The sequence below is a fragment of the Pteropus alecto genome, unplaced genomic scaffold, assembly GCF_000325575.1.
Source record: "Pteropus alecto unplaced genomic scaffold, ASM32557v1 scaffold20, whole genome shotgun sequence".
Lineage (NCBI taxonomy): Eukaryota > Metazoa > Chordata > Mammalia > Chiroptera > Pteropodidae > Pteropus > Pteropus alecto.
The window spans coordinates 36,702,208-36,726,156 of NW_006436298.1; the positions used below are offsets into that span (position 1 = coordinate 36,702,208).

The 23,949-nt window shown below is 35.6% G+C and overlaps 1 protein-coding gene across 1 annotated transcript in view; it reads right to left on the reverse strand.

Annotated features, from left to right (window-relative positions):
• EPB41L4A (erythrocyte membrane protein band 4.1 like 4A) overlaps nucleotides 1–23,949 on the reverse strand; it is a 209,250-nt gene continuing 185,301 nt past the window's right edge. Inside the window, exons 18-23 of the mRNA XM_015590363.2 lie at nucleotides 22,648–22,767; nucleotides 7,451–7,498; nucleotides 6,837–6,905; nucleotides 5,686–5,796; nucleotides 4,526–4,607; nucleotides 1–806 (exon numbers count right to left, since the gene is read on the reverse strand). Of these exons, the coding sequence (XP_015445849.1) occupies nucleotides 678–806; nucleotides 4,526–4,607; nucleotides 5,686–5,796; nucleotides 6,837–6,905; nucleotides 7,451–7,498; nucleotides 22,648–22,767 (559 nt within the window). The 3' untranslated portion in view covers nucleotides 1–677. The remainder of the gene's footprint in view (nucleotides 807–4,525; nucleotides 4,608–5,685; nucleotides 5,797–6,836; nucleotides 6,906–7,450; nucleotides 7,499–22,647; nucleotides 22,768–23,949) is intronic.

Consider the following 23,949-nt stretch of genomic DNA (forward strand, 5'->3'; position numbering starts at 1 on the left):
AAGAAAGGTCTGAAAATAGCCTTTGGGGGAAGAGTTAGACAGCCAGGTAGGATGGAGAGACCATTTGAAGTTGAGGGTGGTATGAATTTATAAGCTGAGGTCAACTTAAATTCACACATAGCTTTTTTTTTCCTGAAAACAAGGACTCTAAAAATTAAAAGCAACACTTTCAAACAAAAAGCTTTTTACATTTGTTAACCAGTGGAACTTAATGCCACAGGATACAGTATTACAAAGGACTTATATATTAATATCTGCAGTTTGAAAGTAATGTGAACTCAGTCTTCATGCATCTGCATAGGCTGAGATCCACCTAGAGCTGAGAAGGACCTTTTCATCCCACTTGTACTATTGCACAGCTAGCCAGCTGCAGTCCAGGGTTCCAGAACTTTGATCAGACGCATCTGGTTTGGTTCTAGATATCAGATCCTCAGTTTCCAGGAAGGAAAATACAGCATCAAGTGAATGACTTTTTACAAGGTGACTGTCCTTACAGTTAACCAAACAAAAAGGCTCTTCAGCACAAGTATGCTGTAGTTAAACCTTTAAAAGAAGCAACAGACTTGATTATTCTGAAGAAACACTTGCAGGTCCAAGATACTTGAATAATAATAATTCACAGTTTCAAAGGTGGCACACACTCCCTTCCCACCCCCATTCCAAGCCTTTCACTGGGATCAAGTCTCTATCTTGAGGCGTGAAGCTTGAATAGTTTTTATAGTTTTTGCTGTATGTTTTCCAGCCAGATTGCTTGTAGATGTCTGAGATTTTTCTTCAATCAGGCTATCTTTAGACCCATTTCTTCTCTAGGAAAAAAACATTGAAAAAGTTAGATTTGGAGAAGTAGAGCCGAGTCAATTTTATTACATCAGAAATTAAGATTTTCTTCTATTTAAGACGTCAAGTTACATAAAGATTATTTAAATCTTAAAAGTTCATTCCAACACTTAACATGCATAAAAAGTTGATGAAAATTAAGCATAAGTCTTGTCCATTCCCTCAATTCAGTGTCATTTTCTTTGCAGTCCTTCCTAAGGCTCTCAGGCCTCCCACTTTAACAACAATGGGCAGAGAGATGAAAAGAATAGGATTGTGGGTAATTTATGATCTTTCCTGACTATATTTTCAATAGTCACTGAATGAAACCCGCATAACAATGTTCTGGGGGCCCTCATCACTTGGGGCTAGAGCCCCATAATGGAGAAATGGGAGCTGAGCTACCACAGCCTGGGCACCACACCAAGGACTCCTGGAGTTGGGTCATATCTCCCAATGCCCCAGGAGAAGGCCCTGAGAATGACACTAATGGTGCCTTACACAGCTCCTTTGCTTAACCTTCCTGCTCTATCTCCTAGAGATGGCCTAACCTGTCAGATCAGGCTGATGGGTATATTTACTTCCCCAAAAATATATCCCTACACAAATTGAGCTACACTGTCCAGAATTCTGTATTTTGAAATTTGGGCTAAAAATTAGTCACCTTTTAAGAAGTTAACTTTCACCTGTTGCTATGACTAGTTTAATTTGTTTTAGTGACATTCAGAGGAGCACTGATGGAACAACAGTTCTGCTGAGCACAGGGAGTATGAATTGAGATTACTTTGAAACATGAGACATGTTTGGGATAGAATATTTCTAGACAACCAGAGAGGTAGGACATTGGTGTGAGAATTGGGGCAGGGGAATAGAGAGCTATATATCAGAAGAATCAACAGTAAGGAGCTAGGAAGTTACACCTTATAAATTTGTCTAGGACTGAATCTGTCCCCTCTGCCTCTAAACCTTAAGGAAATAAATAAAGTCCCTAATCCACCCCTCTACTCTAACCAGTCTCCTGCATGAAAAAGTAAGGTGAGGTATAGACAAGCCAGGCCACTGCCAGAACTCTGGCATGGTGGTGGAACTCAGGAAATGCAACTTTTCTGCTTCCACATGTCACTCTGGTCCCTTCAAATGGTACCTGGACCAATGGTTTCTTTTTTGCACTTAAAATGCGAAATCCAAACTCTTCCCGTGGCATTTAAGGCATCTAAGTTATCTGTCCTTACTCACTACGCTCAGATGACACTGGTCTTTCAGCTTCCCAAACACCCAGGTCCTTTTCTAGCCTCAGCAATTTTTCCCATGCTTTTTTCCTCTGCTTCTATCAGCTTTCCACCCACTCACATGGCTGGCTCCTCATCTGCAAAGTTTCAGCTTTACATGTCACTTTCTGACAGAGCCTTCTCTGACCACTCTATCTACCAAAGAAAGGTCACCTGTTGATTTTCTAACTCAGGCTTGTTTCTCTGTAATGCTTACGTAATTTTCTGTATTGTTTTGCTTGTTTACTTTCATGTGTTATATTCCTAGGGCAGGAATCAGTAAACATTTTTCTATAAAGGGCCAGATTGTGGACTATCTCCCGTCTCTCACATAGTCGTTTTTTTTTAACCCTTTAAAAATGTAAAAACCATTATTAGCTCCTGAGTGACACAGAAACAAGCAGCAGACTAGACTTAGCCCATAGGCTGTAGTCTGCTGACTGCCCAGACCAGTGCCTGTCACTCCTTAGATATGCTCATTAACTGTTGAGTTCAAGATCAAAGGTGTCTCAGGGACAACCTTAGACTCGGTAACATTGATCAGAAGATGAATGTGACTTGTATACAGCAAAGTAAGAGCTATTCTTTCAATATTTAATGTGAATAATTTAAGTTTTCTGAGATTTCTAAATGATGGTGATTAGTTAGGGAGTAATTGGAAAAACAAAAATAAAGTAAAATTCCTATTTATATTAAAACCACCTTAAATTTAAGACCAAAAGTAAAAGTTCTGAAAGATAACTGCTTATTAGTCCTCATAATAGCCCTAGAATGTAGGTTATTATCTACATTGCATAGAAATCAAGGCTTAGAAGTTAAAACACTTTGCTCAAAGTCACACAAGTAGTATGTGCAGACTAGGAGACACATATGTAAGTCAGTCTCAATGCAAAGCCCTAACTACTAATGGGAATATACTTTTTAAAAAGTGCTATTGACTTGAAGCAAATTGGACAACCTATTAGCTCTCCCAGATTTATCTAATCAAACATGCAGATTGTATTGGAAGCTGAAGTTAACCACTCCGACCTCCCTGACTGAGGCATTCATTCCCCCACCTGCTGAGAGTGATGGCTGCTATACAACTCAGAACTGAGCCCCTGCCCAAGAACTACCCTCAACTGAAGACAACCACTTTGTCCGAGATCATGCCCTATCCCAGGGCGCCCTTTATTCAGTGACTGCTACATAATGAGAATGAGTATGTAGAGGCCCAAACCCCTTGATGCCAGGTAGGATGAATCAGAAGGGCCATCTCAGTTCCAAAGGGCCATCTCAGTACCAAAGCTCCCCATGGAATCAGTGGATGCCTTTATTGAAACTATCCTACACAGCTCAACTCTTGCCTCTGCCCAAGCCTCTTTCACTCCCCAACAAGTGTTGATCCTGAGAGCGCTTAATAAACTTCCTCCATGCAAATCTCCATCTCAGAATCAGTTTCTAAGGAATCTAACCTAAAATAGCAGTTTTTCTTCTGTCCTTGCTCAAGTCATTAGCCAAAGTGAATCAGGACAAAGGGCAGCACATAATGGATATTTAGGCTGTCAGGATTCTTAAACTGTCCATGAATGCCTAGAATTTATTTATATGAGATTACAGGCATTTTTATGGGAGAGAGACGGTAGTTATAATTGGCTTTTCAAAGCGATCCATGATCCAAATAAGACTGAAAACCACCGCACCCAAACAATGGACTGACACTGATCTATTATAAACATCTACTTTGTATTTAGAGCAGTTGTTTAACCATATACATCCATCCAAAGACTTATACAGCCTACATTTATTTTCTATCTTATTAAAAATATATATGCCTCAAATGGTGGTATCAAACACCTTGCTGAAATATTTTGCTACAGCGCACCCCTGATATATATCTGTCTAATTTGGCTGAGTGTTAAATTGATTTTGTTAAGGCAACTGGATGCCCTGCTATGTCCTTGAATTCTCTTTTAACTACATTTTAAAACATTTCCAGAACAAAAGTAATTCTCTTTGATGAAGCAGACAGAAATAAGACAGGACTTGAGTAATTCTCCTGTCTGCCCCTCATGAGTCTACCAGTTTCTCCTTGTTTCTCTGGCTCAAAAAGTATCCACCAGCATTTTTTAAAAAAAATTAGTGAAGCCACTGTTTCTCTATTCTGGCTCCAAACAATCTATGGTCTTTCTTACCTTTGGCTTTGCCCCAAGCCTCAGATCATTTTAGACCTTGCACTATCTCTAGCTCTCGCTCTTAACATAAACTCTTCCCGGGTTGTGCCTCATGTACCCACCTCCTCCTTCCTTCTTCTTCCATGTTTTGTACACACTCTTTTAAAATACAGAATCTCAGATTAAAGTTAAAGATTCATTCCCCTACCTCACAAAAGAATTTTCAGAAAAGTGTTTCTCAAAACTGTCATCAGTAAAACACCTTCTTAAAACTTTATTATAACCAACCTGATGAACTGTGGAGCCACCAGAACCCTGAGCATCTGAAGACCGGGTCACGGGAAGTGGAGGTACAAGATCTGTTTTTGAACTGCAGAGTGAATTTCAGAATTACAATTTGAGAATCACAATTTGAGCTGGAAGATGGTTACAGCATAGAAAGCATGTTTTTATACATCATTGTATTCCTTATAGTGCTCACCACATTGATTTACAGAGAGAGAAATTTAATGATGTTTTTCAATTAAATTGGATGGGTTAAGTAATTTGCCCAAAGTCGGGGTAAATAAAGAGAAGAACCAAGAATAAAACATAGGTATGGATCCCATTTGCTTTTCTTACTGTGACATGTTGTATAAATGGCTTTTTGATTTGTTTCTAAAGAAACATTTATTGGCCATTTATGCTTTTCTATAAATCTATGGAACTACAGACAGCCATTACCAACATTTTACAAACAAAACAAAAACAAAGAAAACCTGGCCTATACCTCTGTCCCCTGGGCTAGCCATCTCCCAATTTACTGTTTATCAAAGATTTGAGCCTTAATTCAGAGTTTAATGGTTAACATTCCTACCCAGCAATACAAAGTAAATGAATTTCTATGATTGTAGTACTTTTATAAATGAATGTATAATTATTTCATTAACATATTCATTTAAAATATAGCACCTATAGTGTCAAGTGAGATACGGTCACTTTTCCTCATGAGTAAAAATAACACAAAGATACAAGCTACGGTAACATGATAATTGCTGTAGTAAAAGAAAAGACAAAATGCCATCATATAGAAAAGAAAAACTTTTATGCCAACTTCTCTCAAATATAGCTGCATCATTCACAGCAGAATAGCTCATGCATTTTTTTCTTTCTTCTAAAAGCTTCAGTGCATACCTTGGAAGTCCATGATTCAGTCTAAGTATGGTCTAGATCTGTGCTATCAAATATGGTAGCCACTAGTCATACGCAGCTACTTAAATTTAAATTACTTAAAATTAATATTCAATATTAATTCAATATTCAATTTTTAAATTCTTGGTCACACTAGTCACATTTCAAATATTTAATAGCTACAGATATAGAACATTTCCATCATTGCAGGAAGTTCTATTAGACTGTGCTGTTCTGCAGCCATGAGGGTGATGATAAACTCGGGCTTGCCTACTTACTTCACTTCTGAGAGAACAGATCGTTCTCCATCTGAACACTGGGACCTACGATACTGGCGGTAACTTCGTGGTGAATGAGAATGCCTGATGCGGATTGGGTCACCTTGAGTCCTGAACAATCAACCAAAAAACATGGAAACAAACACACCGTAAGTCAGAATAGGATAATTGCTTAATATAAATTCTGCCATGGAATAATAACTAAGAGTTTTAAAAAGAATTTGACCCCTCTGGGTTTGGAAATCCTAAGTGGCTTAAATTTCACAAGTTAACAGAAAACTGCTCCCCTGACCACACATAAAAATGAAACTCTTTATAGTATTTGTACATATGTGTTAATATGTATATTTTTTAACCACTAAACTGTAATGAAATTATTCCCTACAGTCGAATTCTTTCCAGTAGTGTGAAAAAAAGTCTACAATTGGTCATTGTCCTAGCTACCAAACTAGCCTGTCATTAAGAAGTCAATCTTTGGCCTAAAGATGAAGGGGCTCGGAGTTGTGGGGCCAGGGGGGCGGGTGGTGTGGATGTAGGTAGGGAGACTGTGTACCAACCCACAATATGACTGGAGTGGGAACGAAGCATGAGTTACAAAAGGGAAGTAAAGCAATAGAGCAGGCTCTTATTTTCTCATAAACAATTCCAGCAGGGCAGAAAGCAGTGAACAGGTCATCTCCTGCTGCATCCTGCACTGAGTGGTGGTTAGGGATTCCCTATGCTTTCATGAAGCACTTTCAATGTACTAGTTCTATGATAGGGACTGGATTGGGTTTATATGGTAGGGTTTTGTGATCAACATTATTTCTCTTATGTTGTTAAATAGTGAATAAAAAGAAATTTTGTTGCCAATCAATGAATATCTCAAAAAAAAAAAAAGAATTTATATTTTAAAACTAACCTCAACTATCAAAAGACCCTTTGTACCTATCATATATACAAATAGGCATTTAATAAGAAATAACAGTGATTGTAGTACAGAAGAATGATTAGCTTTAATATACCCTTTTCTTCCTCTTTATAGTGCTATTTAATTTTAGTTAAAATATAAAGACAAATGCAAGCACTGCATGGAACACCAATGAAGAATAAGAATGAATTACTCACTTATAAGTACTAATAAAACTGTGAAAAGTTTTTCAAAGACATACTCTATTTTAGTGTATGGAATCTCTTTTAATTGTTCTTCTGACAATCCAGATGGATCCACAAGTTCCTTCCTAGAAGGGAACAAGCAAGAGAATAAAAGTTATGATGCTGGTATAAATACTAATACCTTTCACAACTTATCCCAAAACACGGTGTTAGCAAAACCAATAGAAATATAAGCCAGGAACAAAGATTTAAAAACTAGAATGAGTTCAAGGAAAAATGGGAGGAAAACCTTTTCTGTAGCTCTTCTACCTTCTTCCAATTTTTCTATATCCAAAATGTAGATGGCCCTCTAGCCATCCCCAAAATTCTACTTCTCTCCCCTGTAGTAGGTGTTTTTTCTTCTGAATCTGTTTTCCTTGGTATTTATTTGTAAAATATTGGTCTATCTGAGGCCCACCTACAGGTGAGGCTAAGTGGTCTCAGGAGAGATGTCAGGGCTCCTAGCATGATAAGGTGCCACCACTGAGTGCATGTTCCACATAATGATGGCAATGAAGACTATTTGACAGGCTTCAGCCCCAGGCAGTCTCTTAGTGTCAGTGGTCTTCCTTGTAAATGCCTTAAAACTACCAGGGTTTTAAAATAATGAGAAAAAACAGTCAGCACTCACTGAATATGCTTCCATAACTCTTCTTTTGCTTGGATATCAGGACTTCTCCTATAAATAGAAAAAATACCACTCGTCTCTGCAAATATGCTTCATCCAACAATCTCATAGCTAACTTTAGCAGAGCTACAAAACTAATAGTTTTCAGACTGTGAAGTTCTTATTTACCAGCTGAGAATAGACAAAGAAAGACTAGGCAGGGAGAGCTAATGTGAAATGGTTAATGTAAAGACATCAGGATAATTTATCTGCTAGCACCACTGAAGAAAAATCACATAAAAAAGCTGCCGTAACCAGAGCTTCATTTGATGACAGCGCTTAGAGCTGCAGGGGCAAATCCACACACGCTCCAGTTGTGATACCACAGTGAAGAATAATTTGAGGCTTCCATTTCTAGTCCTTCTAGCTATTTCTAAGTAAAGGCAAAAGAACTCATCCTGATTCTATTAATATGAAAGAGGCCCAACATGATCTGTGACTACCCTGTAGAAACAGCAACCATAAGGGAAAAGGAAATGGTAGGACAGGCCAGACTGGCAGACTGTGTGCCACTGACCCCCTTTTCATGTTACATCCGATGTGTTTCTGGGCCAAAGCATAAGCCCGCAAATGCTGGAACCTATCTGTGGCTCATGCTGTCACTCTTCATATGCCCTTCTCCATCCCTGTATAGACCCACAAATCTCTTCTCCAAGAATGACTTGAATAGAAAGTAGTTACAACACTATCTTTAACTTCCTAGATGAGAAATTCAAAGTCAGCATTCATGTGCTCACACTTCGCATAACAGCAATGAATACTAGAAATCTATTATCACTACAATTGTTGCCACGGAATGTCTTTTTCATGGTGAGAAAAATGATAAGCTTTCATCCGTCCTTTCAAGAGAACTGACGACTAATAATAGGCCCAAAGAAAGGATCCAAACCCTAAAAATGAAAAGGCCTGCAGCTAAGCAAAGCCACTGATATATTCTGTCCTATGGTATTTCACATTTATACTTTGTATTAGAATTTGGGGGCTCAATGTCACTTTTAACGTGATATTATGTTGCCTTCCTTTTTTCTCAGTTAATAAGGGCACCATAGGCATTCTGGTAGGGCTTTCTGAGCCCACAGTATACAACAAGTTACTTTCTAGCAAATGAATTAAGTAGTTTCCCGCCCCCCCCACCCCCATGGAAAAAAATCTGTAAAGACTTTTTAATCAACTCAAAAGGAGTCAAAATATGGAAGATAAAGGGAAGGGGATGCAGCCTTGGTCTCAGACATATAAAACATAATATTGTTAATAGATTTTGTCATAAGAACAAAATTGTATGCTTAAAAAAATCTAAAGAAATGCTTCCTTGGAAGGATTTCCCGTATAGAAGCTACCTTTCCTACAGTTATCTGGTCTGATTCACTAGACCATATGTTAGCCTATTAAATAATACTGCCAGAAAAGGTGCAAATATTAAAAAGCACTAGCAGTAGATATTTCTGAGTGTTGGAATTACAGATAATTTTATTTTCATATTTACTTAAATTTTCTGATTTTTTTTTTTTTTAGCCAAGAGATTTTCTTACCTTAATTATCAGAAAAGGAAAAAAAAAAAAAACATAAAGGTATTTTCCTGTTTTAAAAAACTATTGCTGCAATTCCACGGGAAATGCCTTTCATCCCCATCTTGGAAGAATTAGCAAAAATATTACCTTAACCTGAATGAGAACATCAGTCTTTCCAGCCATAATTATTGGTCCTAAAAGATTCAGGAATTTAGTCCATATGAGTAAGTTCTACAGTACAATAATATTCATATATTTAACTAAATCAAATTCTGAAATGGCCAGAAGTTTCAAACAGCTTTAAGGCAGGGAAAAGTTCCAAAGCTAAAAGAAAAAAAAAAAAATGCTAATTTCCTCCAATTGCTAGACCACCTGTGATTTAACAAATGTGAACATGTGCTAATGAGGAATGTATTATTTTTATGCTTACATCTGCATGCATTTACTCAATAATTTAGGATGAATTCATGATCTTCAGCGCAACATCATTTTGTGGATTTAGAAAGCTGTGGAATTTTAACAGCCATTTTCCTTAATTAAAAGTCCCTTAATTATGCAGATGTTTTACTTGAACTTTCCAAATAAATTTCTGAGGAAATAGAGCCCTGAGTTGTCCATAGGTACAACATATATAAAAAATACACATGTAGTCCTATGTTAGTCCAATAATCTTCAAAAGCATCCTTCATCCACACCTTATAGCAATAGCCCAAGTTAAATATTTAATTTTCAGAGAAACTAGTCTGATAAGACATCATTTAGAAATCATTTTCCTTTCTTCCAAAACGCTAAAATAAGACTTCATAAATCTACAAAGGTTTAAACCCCATCATTGCATATAGTCTTCTAAATCCCCGATTCTAATTATCTAGAAAATATTGCAAAGAAAATTGTAAATTTACAAAACATCTTTATTTAAAGAATTCAAAGCACTTAGTAAATATCTCAGTAATTCCTCATCATATTTGTGAGTGGTCAGAATAGATATGATTAGAAGATGTCTTAATCTTCCTTTTTCCTTTCCTGCCGTTCTCCGCCCCCCGATCCCCGAATTGAAGGATTAGGAAGCTGCGGAAGCAAGCAACCTAGTCACTTCCAGAGGCCTCGTGCTAAATCTTTATCTAAGGCACCAGACTTCTGTTTTGTGTTTAACTGAGAACATCGCTTCACCCTGACAACCTCATCACCTCATCTTCCACATTTTCATTTTCAATAAAAACAGTAAGACATCACTGCCACCAGAGGGAGCCTGAGCGTTCTCTCACACACTAGTTGAACCTTAGAGAACTATTGTTTCAGCATCAGTGCCTCTTCCAAATATCCCAATAGTAAAGGTTCTAATGGTTTCTAATGGTAAGTAAATATGAATGTCAGGAATGGCAATGCAGCTGAAAAAATGTTATTAGACAGAACTATACTTCTTAATGTCTTACTAGATGAAATCCAATCAGCTTAAGGAGTTTTAGGAGAGAGAGGTTTTGTATTTTATATTACTGTATGTCTCTGGCATTTATTAATGAACATGACTTTCTAGTTTTCATTGGAGATTAAAAAAACAGAATGAATGAATCACATATGAATGATGTATCATAACATTCTAAACCTTAAGTGGATACCTCCGTGTAGGCCATTTATAAACACTGTGGTAGGACCTGGAGAATACAACAGGCCCCCCATCCACAGGGTGTATATCACGAGACCCCCAGTGGATGCCTGAAACCACAGATATGTACCAAACCCGATACATACTGTATTTTTTCCTATACATATATACATATGATAAATACTAATTTATAAGTTATGCATAATTCAAAATTAACAATAACTAATAATAAAATAGAACAATATAACAATATATTGTAATAAAAATATTGTGAATGAGGTCTCTCCCTCCTCTCTCAAAATATCCTATAGTACTGTCCTCACCTCTTCCCTTAAGGGGAGCACTTCATGTCTTCTCCTTGCCATATCCAAATTGCCTGCATCACTACTCTTGTGCTTTGGGTCCATTACTAAGTAAAATAAGGGTTATCTGAACACAAGCACTGTGATACGATGATAGTCAAACTGATAACCAAGACAGCTACCAAGCGACTAACAGGCAGGTCAGCATATATAGTGTGGAGACGCTGAACAAAGGGATGGTTCACTTCCTGGGCCGGATGGAGTGGGATAGCACCAGAGTTCATCACACTATTCAGAATGATGCACAATTTAAACTTATGAATTGTTTATTTCTAGAATCCTCCATTTAATGTTTTCGGACCATAGTTCACCACGGGCAACACACTGCAGAAAGCAAAACCACAGACAAGAGGGGACTTACAGCATGGGAGTAATTGAGGGATAGTTTACTCTTTATCTGAAATGCCAAATATAAATATATCTGCAAACAATTTTAATTACTTTCTTCAGATACTGCTCTACCCATGTTTCCACTTGTAAAAAAAGCTGTAGTGGTTCCTAGTGGTTCCTAATTCTCATAGAACCAAATTCTAACTTTTGGCCCCACTCTACTTTCTCCACTTCTCACCTCTCTCCTCATCTCAAGGGAAAAAAATCAAATACCTTGTATGTTTCTAGAGATTAACCAAGACCTGGAAAACTTACTAACTATAGTAACTGCAATTCCAGGCATTTATAATGTCACAGGTACTTGATATATGTGATATAACTTAATGTTCAGCAAAATCCCTTGAGGATGGTATTAACTGTGTTGTGCAGATGACACTGGAAGTTTGTGGATATTAGGTAATAAGCTCACATTGGGAGGCAGTATGTAGACAGAGGCCTGACAATAGCAGCCAGCAGATATATTTTTTAAATTATTAAATTTACTGGGCTGATACTGGTTAATAACATTTGTAAGTTTCAAATGTACAAGTCTACAATACATCATCTGTACACTGCATTGTATGCTCACCACCCATAGTCTAGTCTCCTTTCATTACCATATATTTGACCCCCTTTATCCTCTTCATCCTCCCCACCAGCCCTCTTCTCCTCTGATGACCAACATTAGGTTGTTTGTGTCTATAAGTTCATTTGTTTGTTTTGTCTGTCCATTTGTTGCTTTCTGTTATATATCCCACATGTGAGAGAAATCATATGGTTCTTTTTGTTCCATATGACTTACTTCACTTAGCATGATATTCTCTAGATCCATCCATGTTATTGCAAATGGCAATATTTCATCTTTCCTTATGGCTAAGTAACATAAGTATATATGTACCACTTCTTCTTTATCCAATCATCCATCAAAGGACTTTTAGGTTGCTTCCATTTCTTGGCCACTGTGAATAATGCTACAGTGAACATAGGGAAACATATATTTTTACAAATAAGTGTTTTCAAATTTTTCAGGTAAATACCCAGAAGACAGATTGCTGGGTCATATGGTAGAGCTATTCTTAATGTTTTTGAGGAAAGTCTATACTGTTTTTCACAGTGGCTGTACCAATTTACATTCCTACGAGCAGTGTATGAGGGTTTCTTTTTTCCCACAATTTCTCCTGCACTTATTTCTTGTCTTGTTGATAATAGCTATTTTAACAGGCGTGAGATGGCATCTCATTGTGGTTCTGAATTATAATTCCCTTATAGCTGGTGAAGTTGAACATCTTTTCATATGTCTATTGGTCGTTGGTGTGTCTTCTTGGGAGAACTGTCTGTTTAGGTCTTCTGCCCATTTTTAAATTAGATTGTTTTGTTGTTGAGTTGCATGAGTTCTTACATATTTTGGATATTAGCCCCTTATAAGACATACTGTTTGCAGATATCTTCTCTCATTTGGTTGGTTGCCTTTTTGTATTGTTGATGGTTTCTTTTGCTGTGCAGAATCTTTTATAGTTTGATATAATCCCATTCATATATTTTTGCTTTTACCTCCTTTGCTTTTGGGGTCAAATTCACAAAAGCCTCTCTAAGACCAAGGTCCATGAGTTTAGTACCTATGTTTTCCTTATTTTGTTTGTTTCAGGTCTTATATTTGGGTCTTTGATCCATTTTGAGATAATTTTGGTTTATGGTGACAGACAGCAGTCTAGTTTCATTCTTTTGCATGTAGCTTTCCAATCTTCCCAGCACCATTTATTGAGGTGGCATTTTTTTCTCTATTGTCTGTTTTTGGCTCCTTTGTCAAAAATTATTTGCCAATTTATATATGGGTCTATTTCTGAGCTCTCAATTCGTTCCATTGGTCAGCGTGTCTTTTTCTGCCAATACCATGCTGTTTTGTTTATTGTCACTTTGTAGTATAATTCGAAGTCAGGGAGTGTTATACCTCTAGTTTTGTTCTTTATTCTCAGGATTGCTTTGGCTATTCAAAGTCTTTGTGGTTCCATACAAATTTGATCATTTTTGTTCTAATATTTCTTTAAAAAACTGCCATTGAGATTTTGATGGAAGTTTCATTAAATCTGTATTTTGCTTTAGGTAATACAGCCATCTTAACTATGTTGAGTCTTATAATCCATGAACCAGCAGATATTTTCTTAATTGTCAACAGACCTCAGGTTTTTAATATCATAGCTCAAATAAAAGACAGAGCCCAGTTTCTCCTATATAAAGTGATCCATCATCTTGCAGAGTTATAACACTTTTATCCAACTGCCTACCTGAATTTCCATTTGATTGCCTACTTGGTTTTCAATCCTAATGAAACAAAAATCTTGACACTCTATCCCCACAAACCCCTGGCCCAACTCACCCCATTGTCAGTAAAACGGCATGGCTACCCACTCCGCCCATCAGCCGTAAAGCTAAAATTCATCCATGATACCTCTCACACTACGAATCTGTCAGCTCTACTTCTAAAATGTATAATCATCCACTTCTCTTCATTTCTACCACCACCATCTTTTCTGAGGTAAAGCCATCTCTCACACCTGAACCACTACAATTGTTTTTCAATTGTTCTTCCTGCTTCTTTTCTTTCTCAGTGGCCTTTTTCTTCAATCAGCCAGCGAAACGTCTGAATGAATACTCTTCAAATAGATTTACTCCCGTGCACTTAGATTTAAAAAACAAACAAACAAAAAGACTACACTTTGGCCATCTCAGCTATAAAAGTTAATCAAGTTCAGTTACAAAGTCATCCCAAATATTTGCTAAATGTTTTTATGGTTTGCTTTAAAACTAGAACAGTACATATCAAACTCTTAAAGGTGTTCTTCTCACACAACTGCATTGTTCTGAGATAACCCTCTATCTGATATTTTTATCATGTAGATAGGATTAAAAAGAAAGTTTAAATAAAATTTAAAATTTAAAGCACTGTTAGATTCTTTTCTGATTTCAGTTGATCTATTAGAAGCAATACGCAATTTAAAGATACCTGCCTACTACCTTCAAAGAATATTCCTGAACTCCCACTTCTGAACACAATGGAGTAATTGGTATTAAACAAACCCTCCCATCCTCGCAAACTATAAAATGAAACAAAATATACAAAGCAACTGTTTTACAGACATTGGGCAACAGACAGCATAAGCCTATGATATTTAAAGGAAGGAAACCACAAGGTGAGCCCCCATTTGCTCCAGTTTCCTGCCTGGGAACACTGTCCCAATGCGATACAGGGAAGTAGAGCATAAGAGGTAACGGTCTCAAGCACTGAGGAGGCAGAGATCAGTATTTTAGGCTGTTGATGAGGCTGAAATTTACAGTGCAGGATAAAAGAAAAACAGGACCAGAAGTCTGCATGGGGTTTTCCTTAAGAGGTTGGCTGAGAACATTCACTGTACTTAATCTATATGTAAACAGAGTGAGACTCGGTGAGGCTTAACAGAGAGCAGCTGCTGCAAGGTTGAGAGCTGAACAGAGATATCAGAGAGTGTGAAGTGGTAGGAGACAAAGTTCTAGTACAGTCACAGTGGAGAAGCCATGCTGAGCACTGTGTGCATTCAACTAACACTCCAGAAAAGCCAATCTTGAAGAAAAAGGACCAAGCCTAGAGTAAAGAACACATCCAAGGCTATGACAAAATCTAAACAGTCTTGCCACCCTATCAAAGCATAGAAACAAGCATAAAAAATAAGATCAAGAGGATCCAATTTTAATTTAGCTACCTGCCAGAACAAAATTTGACACTCTATAAAGGAAGACAACGAAGTCCAGATCCACAAACATATCATCTAAAATTTCCAGCATATAATAAAAAAAGTTACTATATATGTAGAGACACGGGAAAATATATAACCATAATCTAGAAAAAAAAAAGTCAGTAGAAAAAAACTGTGAAAGACCCAGATGTGGGAATTCACAAACAAAGGCTTTAAAACATCTTGTATGACTATGTACAATTTAAAAGGAAATACGGATATAATAAATAGATGAGAAATCTCAGCAGAGAAATGGAAAGTATAAAAAGAAAAAAAAATGAAATTATAGAACAGAGAAGTACAAACTTCACTGAGTGGGTTTAATAACAGATTGAACTATTTGAGGAGGGGGTTGGGAATTGCTGATGAAGTTGAAAACAAGTCAATAGAAATGATCAAAATTGAAAAGAGGGAGAAAACAAATTTTAAAAATGAACAGAACCTTAGTTGTTCATGGGGCAATAGCATGGTCTAACATCTATAGTTAGATTCCCAAAAGGAGAAGAAGAGAGAATAGGTCAGAAAAAAGAATTTGAAATAATAATGCTCCTAAATTTTTCAAATTCATTGAAAAACATCAGAGACTCTAAAAAGATAAATATAAAGAAAACCACACTCAGCCACACCACAAACAGATAAAAACTAAAGATAAAGAAAAAAAAAATCAGAAAAGCTACTAATTTAAAAAGACAAATTCCACACAGTGCATACAGAACAAAGACAGCGTTCTTATCAGAAATGCCAGAGATCAGAAGACAACAGAACAATCTCTTTAAAGTAAGAAAGGAAAACTATTAACCCAGAATTCTATGGCTAGTGAAAATATCTCTTACAAAAAAGGTAAAATAAAGACATTTCTATGTAAAATAAAACTGAATTTACCGTATGCAGACCTGTACTACAAGAAATGCTAAAGGAAAGAAAATGCAATATCAGATCTAGAGGAAGAAACAGAGCACATCGGTAACAGTAAATACATGGGTAACTGTATTCATTTTCCATTGTTGCTATAACAAATTACCATAAATTTAGTGGTTCAAAACAACACAAATTTATTATCTTACAGTTCTGTAGGTTGGAAATTTGACACAGGTCTCACTGGACTAAAATTGAGGTGTTGTCAGGGCTGAGTTCCTTTCTGTGTTGTTGGGATACTCCATGAGTAAATCCATTTTCTTTGCCTCTTCTAAATTTTAGAGGCTGCCGCCATTCCTTGGTTCATGGCTCCTTCCTCCATCTTCAAAGCCAGCAACAGCAGGTTAAGTTCTTCTCATACTGAATCCTTCTGACTTCCTCTTCTGTTCCTTTATCCACTTCTAAGAACCCTTGTGATTACTTGGGGCCTACTTGAATAATCAGGATAATCTCTCCCACAGAAGGTCAGCTGATTAACCATCTTAATTCTACCTGTGACCTTAATTCCCCTTTGCCATCTAACAAAATATTTACAAATTATGGAGATTAAGACATGGACATATTTAGGAGCTATTTTCTGCCCACAACATTAACTATAATTTTTCCCTCTTGATTTCTTTTCAAAACAACTTACTGTTTTAACAAAGATAATAACATTCTAATGTGAGACTACTAACATGCAAAAATAAAATATATAAAAACAGCACAAAGGACAAAGAGAGGGGGATAAATGGAGCTACATTTTTCCAAGGTTTATAATTTTACATAAAATATTATGTTATTAATCCTAAATAGACTGTAATAAAGTAAGGAAACATGCTGTAAGCCATAGAGAAACCACTAAAAAAAAATTTTAAGTATAAGTAAACCAATAGAAGAAGTGAAATGGAGTACCAAAAAATGTTCAATTAACACAAAATACAGTAGGAGAGACAAATCAACAAAAAATAGATACAATAAATAGGAAAAAAGAACAAGATGGTAGACTTAAGGCCCCAAATATTAATAATTACATTAATTGTAAATATACTAATCATTCCATTTAGAGGTAGAGATAGTCAGACTGGTTGGGGAAAAAAAGCAAAAAACAAGACTAATTATATGCTGTCTACAAGAGATGATCTTTAAATATAAAGAAATACTCAAGTTTAGAATAAAAGGATTAAAAGGATATACCATGCAAATGGTGAGCATGAGAAAGGTATAATGGCTGTGTGTGTGTGTGTGTGTGTGTGTGTGTGTGTGTGTGTGTGTGTAGTGCACAGAGAGAAAAATGTCAGAATAAAGAGGACACTTCAAAGTGTCAGTTAATCAGAAAGACAAAAGAAAAAAAAAAATCACAAATATGTAGGAACCTAATACCAGAGCTTCAAAATGACTTGAAGCAAAAACTGACAGAACTAAAGGGTAAAACAGACAAATCTACAATCATTGAAAATTTTAACTTCTCTTTCAATGACTAAAAAGTAGACAAACTAGAAAAGACACAGACAATCTGAACAACACAATCAATGAACTAGATCTGCTTGGCATTTATAGACAATAGCCAGTGACGGAATACTAATTCTTTTCAGGCCCACCAGATCACTATCATTAAAGACCATGTGCTAGGTCTTAAAACAAATCTCAATATATTTCAAAGGATTAAAATCTTAGATTTTTAAAATCACAATGGAATTAAATAAAAAAATAAATAGTAATGAGATATCTAGCAAATCCCCAAATATGTAGAAATTAAACAAACGCCTACTAAAAAAATCCATGATCAAAGAAATAACAAGAGAAAATAAAGATTAGTTTCAGCCTACTTGAATAATTCAGGATAATCTCCCTGGCAGAAGGTCAACTAATTAACAATCTTAATTCCATGACAATAAAAACAATAAAAACATGACAATAAAAGCAGTGCTTATCAAAATATGTGAGATATAATTAAAGCAGGGCTTAGAGAGAAATGTATAACTTTATAGTTATTTTTAAAAGGAAGAGAGGTTTAAAATTAGTGTTACCTTAAGGAAATAAAAAAAAAAAGAACAAATAAAAGACAAAATAGAGGGAAGAAAGTAATAAAGAGTGGAAATCAATGAAATAGATAACAGATAACAGAAAATCAACAAAACCCAAAATTGGTTCTCTGAAAAGATAAAGAAAAAATGAAGAGAAAACACAAATGGTCAACATCAGGAATGAAAGATGATATCACAACAGATATTAAAAGGATACTAAAAATTACCATGAACAAAATTTTGCTGACAAATTTGACAACAAAGATAAAAGGAACAAATTGTTTTTTAAAGAATTTACCTAAACCTACTCTTAACAAGTAGAATATCTGAACAGGCCAGTATCTGTTAAAGAAATTGAGTTTGTAAATTAAAACTTCCCACAAAGAAAATTCCAATCAGAGATTTCACTGGTGAACTATAATTGAGAGAAAAAATAATGCTAATTTGACACTAACTCTTTCAGAAAATAGCAGAAAAAGGAACACTTCCCAAATAATTCCAAGCAACAAATATAACTCTGTTACCAAAAACCTGACAAGACACTGCAAGAAAATTACAGACCAATATTTCTCGTGAACATAGAACATCTTATCAAAATAATACCAAATGGAATCCAGTAATATGCAAAAAGGATAATACATCAGGACCAGGAGGAGCTTATCCCAGGAATGCAAACATGTATCATTCAAAACTCTGTCAATGTAAATCCTCCACTAACTGAATAAAAAAGGAAACCCATATACGATCATCTCAACAGATGCCGAAAGAGCTTAGAACAAAATTCAAAACTCACTTATGACAAAAACTCTCAACAAACAAGGATGGAAGGGGTCCTCCTCAGTCCTACCGCTAGCTTCATACTTAATGTGACACATTGAATATTTTCCCCTAAGAACAAGAAAAGCCAAGGATGTCTTTCTCACCACTTCTATTCAATACTATACTGGAGGATCTAGTCAGTACACTAAGGAAAAAAAAAAGGCAAAAAGATTAGAAACAAAAGAAAGCTGTCTAGGTTCACAAACTATATAGTCATAAATGTAAAAAACCCTAAGAAATTGCCAAAAAAAGGAAAAAAGGAAGCTACTAGAACTAATACATTAATTTAACAATGTTGCAGGATGGTAAGATACAAAATCAGTATTTAAAAAATAATGTTTTCCTATATGCTAACAAACAATTGGAAGACAAAAATTTCAAATGTATAATTCAATACCATTAAAACTATTAAATATTTAGAATTAAATTTAACAAAATAAATGCAATAACTGCATTGAAAACTATGAAACATTGCTGGAAGAAGTTAATTTTCTCAAAATTGATCTACAGATTTAACATAATCCTAATCTACAGTTGATAGTTTAAAAAAAAACCTAACAAGGTGATTTAAAAATTTACATAGAACTGCCTTGGACCTAAAGTAGAAAAAATAACCTTGAAATAAAGGACAAAGTTGGAGAATTTACACTGCCTGATTCTAGTCTTATTATAAAGCTACAGTAACCAAGACAACATGGTGGCTTAGGGACAAATAGATCAATGAAATAAAACTGGCCCACATATAAGCAACCAACTGATTTTCAACAAAGGCCCCAAGGCATTTCAGTAAATGGTAGTGAAATAACCAGATAAAACACATGGAAAAAAACCTTCTAAATATTTACCTCTACCTCATAGATAGAGAACAATTATTTCTAAATGGATCACAGAACTGAATATAAGAGCAAAATCTATAAAGCTGCTAGAAAAAATATCTGTGACTTTGGTATAGGCAAATATTCCTTAATATGTAGAAAAGCCTTAACTGTAAATAAAAAAAAATGATATAGTGATTTTCATCAAAATTTAAAATGTATGCTCATCAAAAAACAATGTTAGTAACATGAAAAAGTAAACTATAGCCAGGAGAAAGGATTCACAATAATACACACATCTGAAAAAGAACTTATATCCAAAATACATAAAGAACACTACAAATAATTAATGAAAAAAAAACAAACAGCCCAATTAAAAAGGAAAAAGAGCAAAAACTTGAAGAGAGGCTTTAAAAATGAAGATATATGAATCACCAATAAGCATAGGAAAATGTGATTAACATCATTAGTCATCAAGGAAATGTTCATTAAAACCACAATGAAATACCACTTCATACCTACTAGAGTAGCTGAAAGTAACAAGACAGACAAAAGCAAATATGAGTAAGAATGGGGCAGAATTGGAACTCTCATACATTGCTAGTAGGAGTATAAAATGAAACTACTTTTTTGGAAATCATTTTGATAGTTTCTTATAATATTAAATATGCAAATATCCTCAAACCAGCAATTCCACTCCCAGGTATTTACCCAAGGCAAAAGATAACACAACTCCACAGATACACTTATACAGAATGTCTATAGGAGCTTTTACCATAATAGCAAAACCCGGGAACTGTCCAAATGTCCATCAAGATGAGAATGGACATTTAGTATATTCAGACGATGGACTATTACTCAAAAATTTTCAATAAGCACTGACACACACAACATGGTTTAATCTCAAAAACATGTTGAATGAAAGAACTCAAGTTTTAAAAGAGCATACATTGTATAATTACATTTGTATGACGTTCTATAAGAGACAAACACTAATCTATGGTGATAGAAATCAGAACAGTGGTTGTCTACATGGGTTGGGGACTAACTAGAAGAAACATGAGGGAACTTTTTCATTCTATATCTTGATTGGCATGATGGATACACTTATTTGACAAAATTCACTGAATTGTACACTTAAGAGCATTTCATTGTATGTAAATTTTACCTCAAATTAGCCTAGATTTAAAAATAAAAAGTTTATTCCTTAGGCTGTTAAATAAATCTCACATAACTCCATTAAAATGATTAAATTCCTAGGCCCATCTACAAATGTTTGCCCTATAACTGAATTATAATAACTATAATACTTAACACTGATTTTTCTGATTTTACTTGTAAATGAATTGTTTCATTTACTTAGTACTGCCCTAGTACTGTTTTTTGACTTCCTTAAAATCTCTATGTAGGATTTTATTTTACTTTTCCCTTTTTTTAACAAATTAGATTTACTATTGACATCTACTTGAATTTAGAGAGCTTCAGAAATGATTAGAAAAACTGAATGCTGTTTTAAGATTTAATATGAAGTCACCAGACCTTGTGGATTACAAGTCTCTCATAGAATAAGGTTCCACGTGGATAGGTTAAAGCATGGTTACAAAAGATTTACTCATGACTGTGCTGAGACCTGATCTTGGGGTTCTGTGCCTTTTTTGTTAGACTGTGTTCAGTGAGGTCTTGATCTGTCCAGATCTAAACCTCTCTTGTTTAATGGAAGTGGGAAGAAATAGTATCCGAGACAAAGGAAGCTTTTTATTAACTTCTGCCTTAAACTGAACATTTTAATTAAGTTTCAGAACAAAAACATTATGGAGTAAGGAATAAACCTATAAAGGTGTAAAGCAGATCCTCAAATAACATTGTTTTGTTATAATGTTGATGAGGTGCCATAGGAACTTAATTCTTTATATCAGTTACCCTGTGGTAAAACTGGTTTGTTATACATCATTTTGCTTAAAGCCATAGATCTTATCAATGATGTTAGTTAGGTGAAGACTTACTGGATACAGCTTGGTGTATTTGCAAATTTCTTATTACAAAAGAAACAGATATTACTCATATGAGGTACTACAGATAAAAAAAAATTGGGGGGTCAGTTTTTAATGAAAAAGTAAGCATCTAAAACTGAGAAGCATCTCTTAAGAGTCATGCAGGGTTCTGGGGTGTCCTGTGCGGAGTCTTTCCCTGACATCTGTTAATCTAAGTTGGCACCCTTCTTCCTGGCTTCCTCAGAGTTCCCACCTACCTACACAGTTTGTCTCCAAATCTACTCGCCAGCACCCTTCCACTTCCATGAGTAAGCAACATCATGAAGGATGGGTAGTAAGTCCCAGCTTTGGGAAGTGGGGTGGGGATGGAGAGCCTAAATCTGGACAATGCACACATTAAAAAAAACAAACAAACTCATAAACAGGTCAAAAGAAAATTAATTTGGGGGACTGGCAATCTCATCATTATGGGGTAATTGTGTTCACACATGGCATTGCCTAGCAACAGAAGGAACAGGCAAATCCCAACATTGGGGTATAATGAATCACTCACTGACTACTGCTCACAAATGGTAATTTGATGGGAAGATTTTCGCATCTGGTTCAATCTGAAACAAGACTTCAGAGAATTCTGCAGACTCCAATTGAGAGAAGCAGCAGGTATTTCACCAACAGCCAGGCTCCAGAACAAAGGAAACTATTCCTACTTACTCAGCTGAATATATGCTTTTGATTGAAAACTAAACGAAACATGATTTTGATAGCCTTGTTTTTTGATGACATTTTGGTTTGGCTGTGTTCCAACTTCTATAGCTTCAGATACAGTTAATGAAAGTCACATATATAAGAAGGTAAATATGACAAATAAACAACAGGATAATCATGGTTGAACTAAATCACTTTAAAAAACCTCAAAGAGACAGCTAATTTGCCAATCTGCCCTAGAATCCACATGCTACTTCAAGCTCAGTGTTTTTGAATCAAAGTACAAAAAGAGTCCACATACGAGCGAGATCTGTGTCTGGATCGCCTGTTGTTGGGATCTGCCTGGTTTTTTTCCTTTTGTCTCCTTAATACAGCTTCCCACTGAGGCGCTGAATCAACCATATCATTCTCCTGCCGTATTCTGCAAAGAAAGACCATCGTCTAAAGTTAACATCCACACATGTGGTGCTTTGTTTTTCGGTTCATCCTAAACTGGCTTTTAAATTATATTAACTTATCAAACACATTACTTAAAAGTTAATAAGAAATGAAAAGTTATTTAAGAAGAAATTTTATTATAATTACTGAAAGCTAAAAATGTATTACAGGAATTAATATACCCATAAGTATATACATATATATAAATTTACAGTTTGGCTCTAAGTATATATTATAATATTTACATATAAATATGTAAGTATATGTTAGTTATTTTCGGGCTTCTATCATTGGCTTAAAATTTTCTAAAAAAACAACGTGTCAAACAAAAACTCATTTAAAACATTTACGTTTTGGCTAAAGAGATAGTGGTGTCTGCTATAGAGACACCCTTAATTCATGAAACAAAGTCATTTTTTTTAAAAACGTGCTAACTAAACTGGCAATAAATAATTTTACATTGAAATGCTCTTTAAAAAAATCACACTAATTGTCAAGGTTTTCATGGACAATAGGTGCCAGATATAATACCCATTTTTTTTAAGATAAAAAACTATAAGTGCAAAAAGTCAAATATGGTGACATCGTATGTTAGCAGCTGAGCAGGCACACAGCATTATCGTTATGGCTGCTCACAGGGCAAAGAGGGAATGAGGGTTGAGCATTCAGTGTGGCCAAGGGCCAGGATGGAATGTAAATGAGGAAACAGGAAATCTACAGTGGGAGGGAACTGGGGAGCACAGGCACCTGCCCAGATGTGAGATCACAGGACACTGTTACCAAGTCTTGTCATTTTAAAAAAGATAATCTTGTCATTTTAAAAAAGTGAACTCTTTCCATATTTAAGCAATGGCAATCAATTCTGAACATTAAGGTACTGCATGGACCTAACAAAACCCATCCATGGGCCACACTGCAGAAGTTTTGCGCTTTGGCCGTATCAAGTCTTTCTAATAACAAGGGAAAGGTGTTGCAGGAGCGAGGGGCAGCGAGTGCTTATTAATGCGTAAATACTCTCTGGAACACACTGCAACAATACTGTGAGGCCATGAATCTTCCTTGCAAAAGTCAAACACCTGTCATTTGAATATTTAACTTTTAATTTATGTACGACCTTCAGGAAACTGCTCCAGCAAGTTCATTTCACATGCTGATGCTGGGAGAG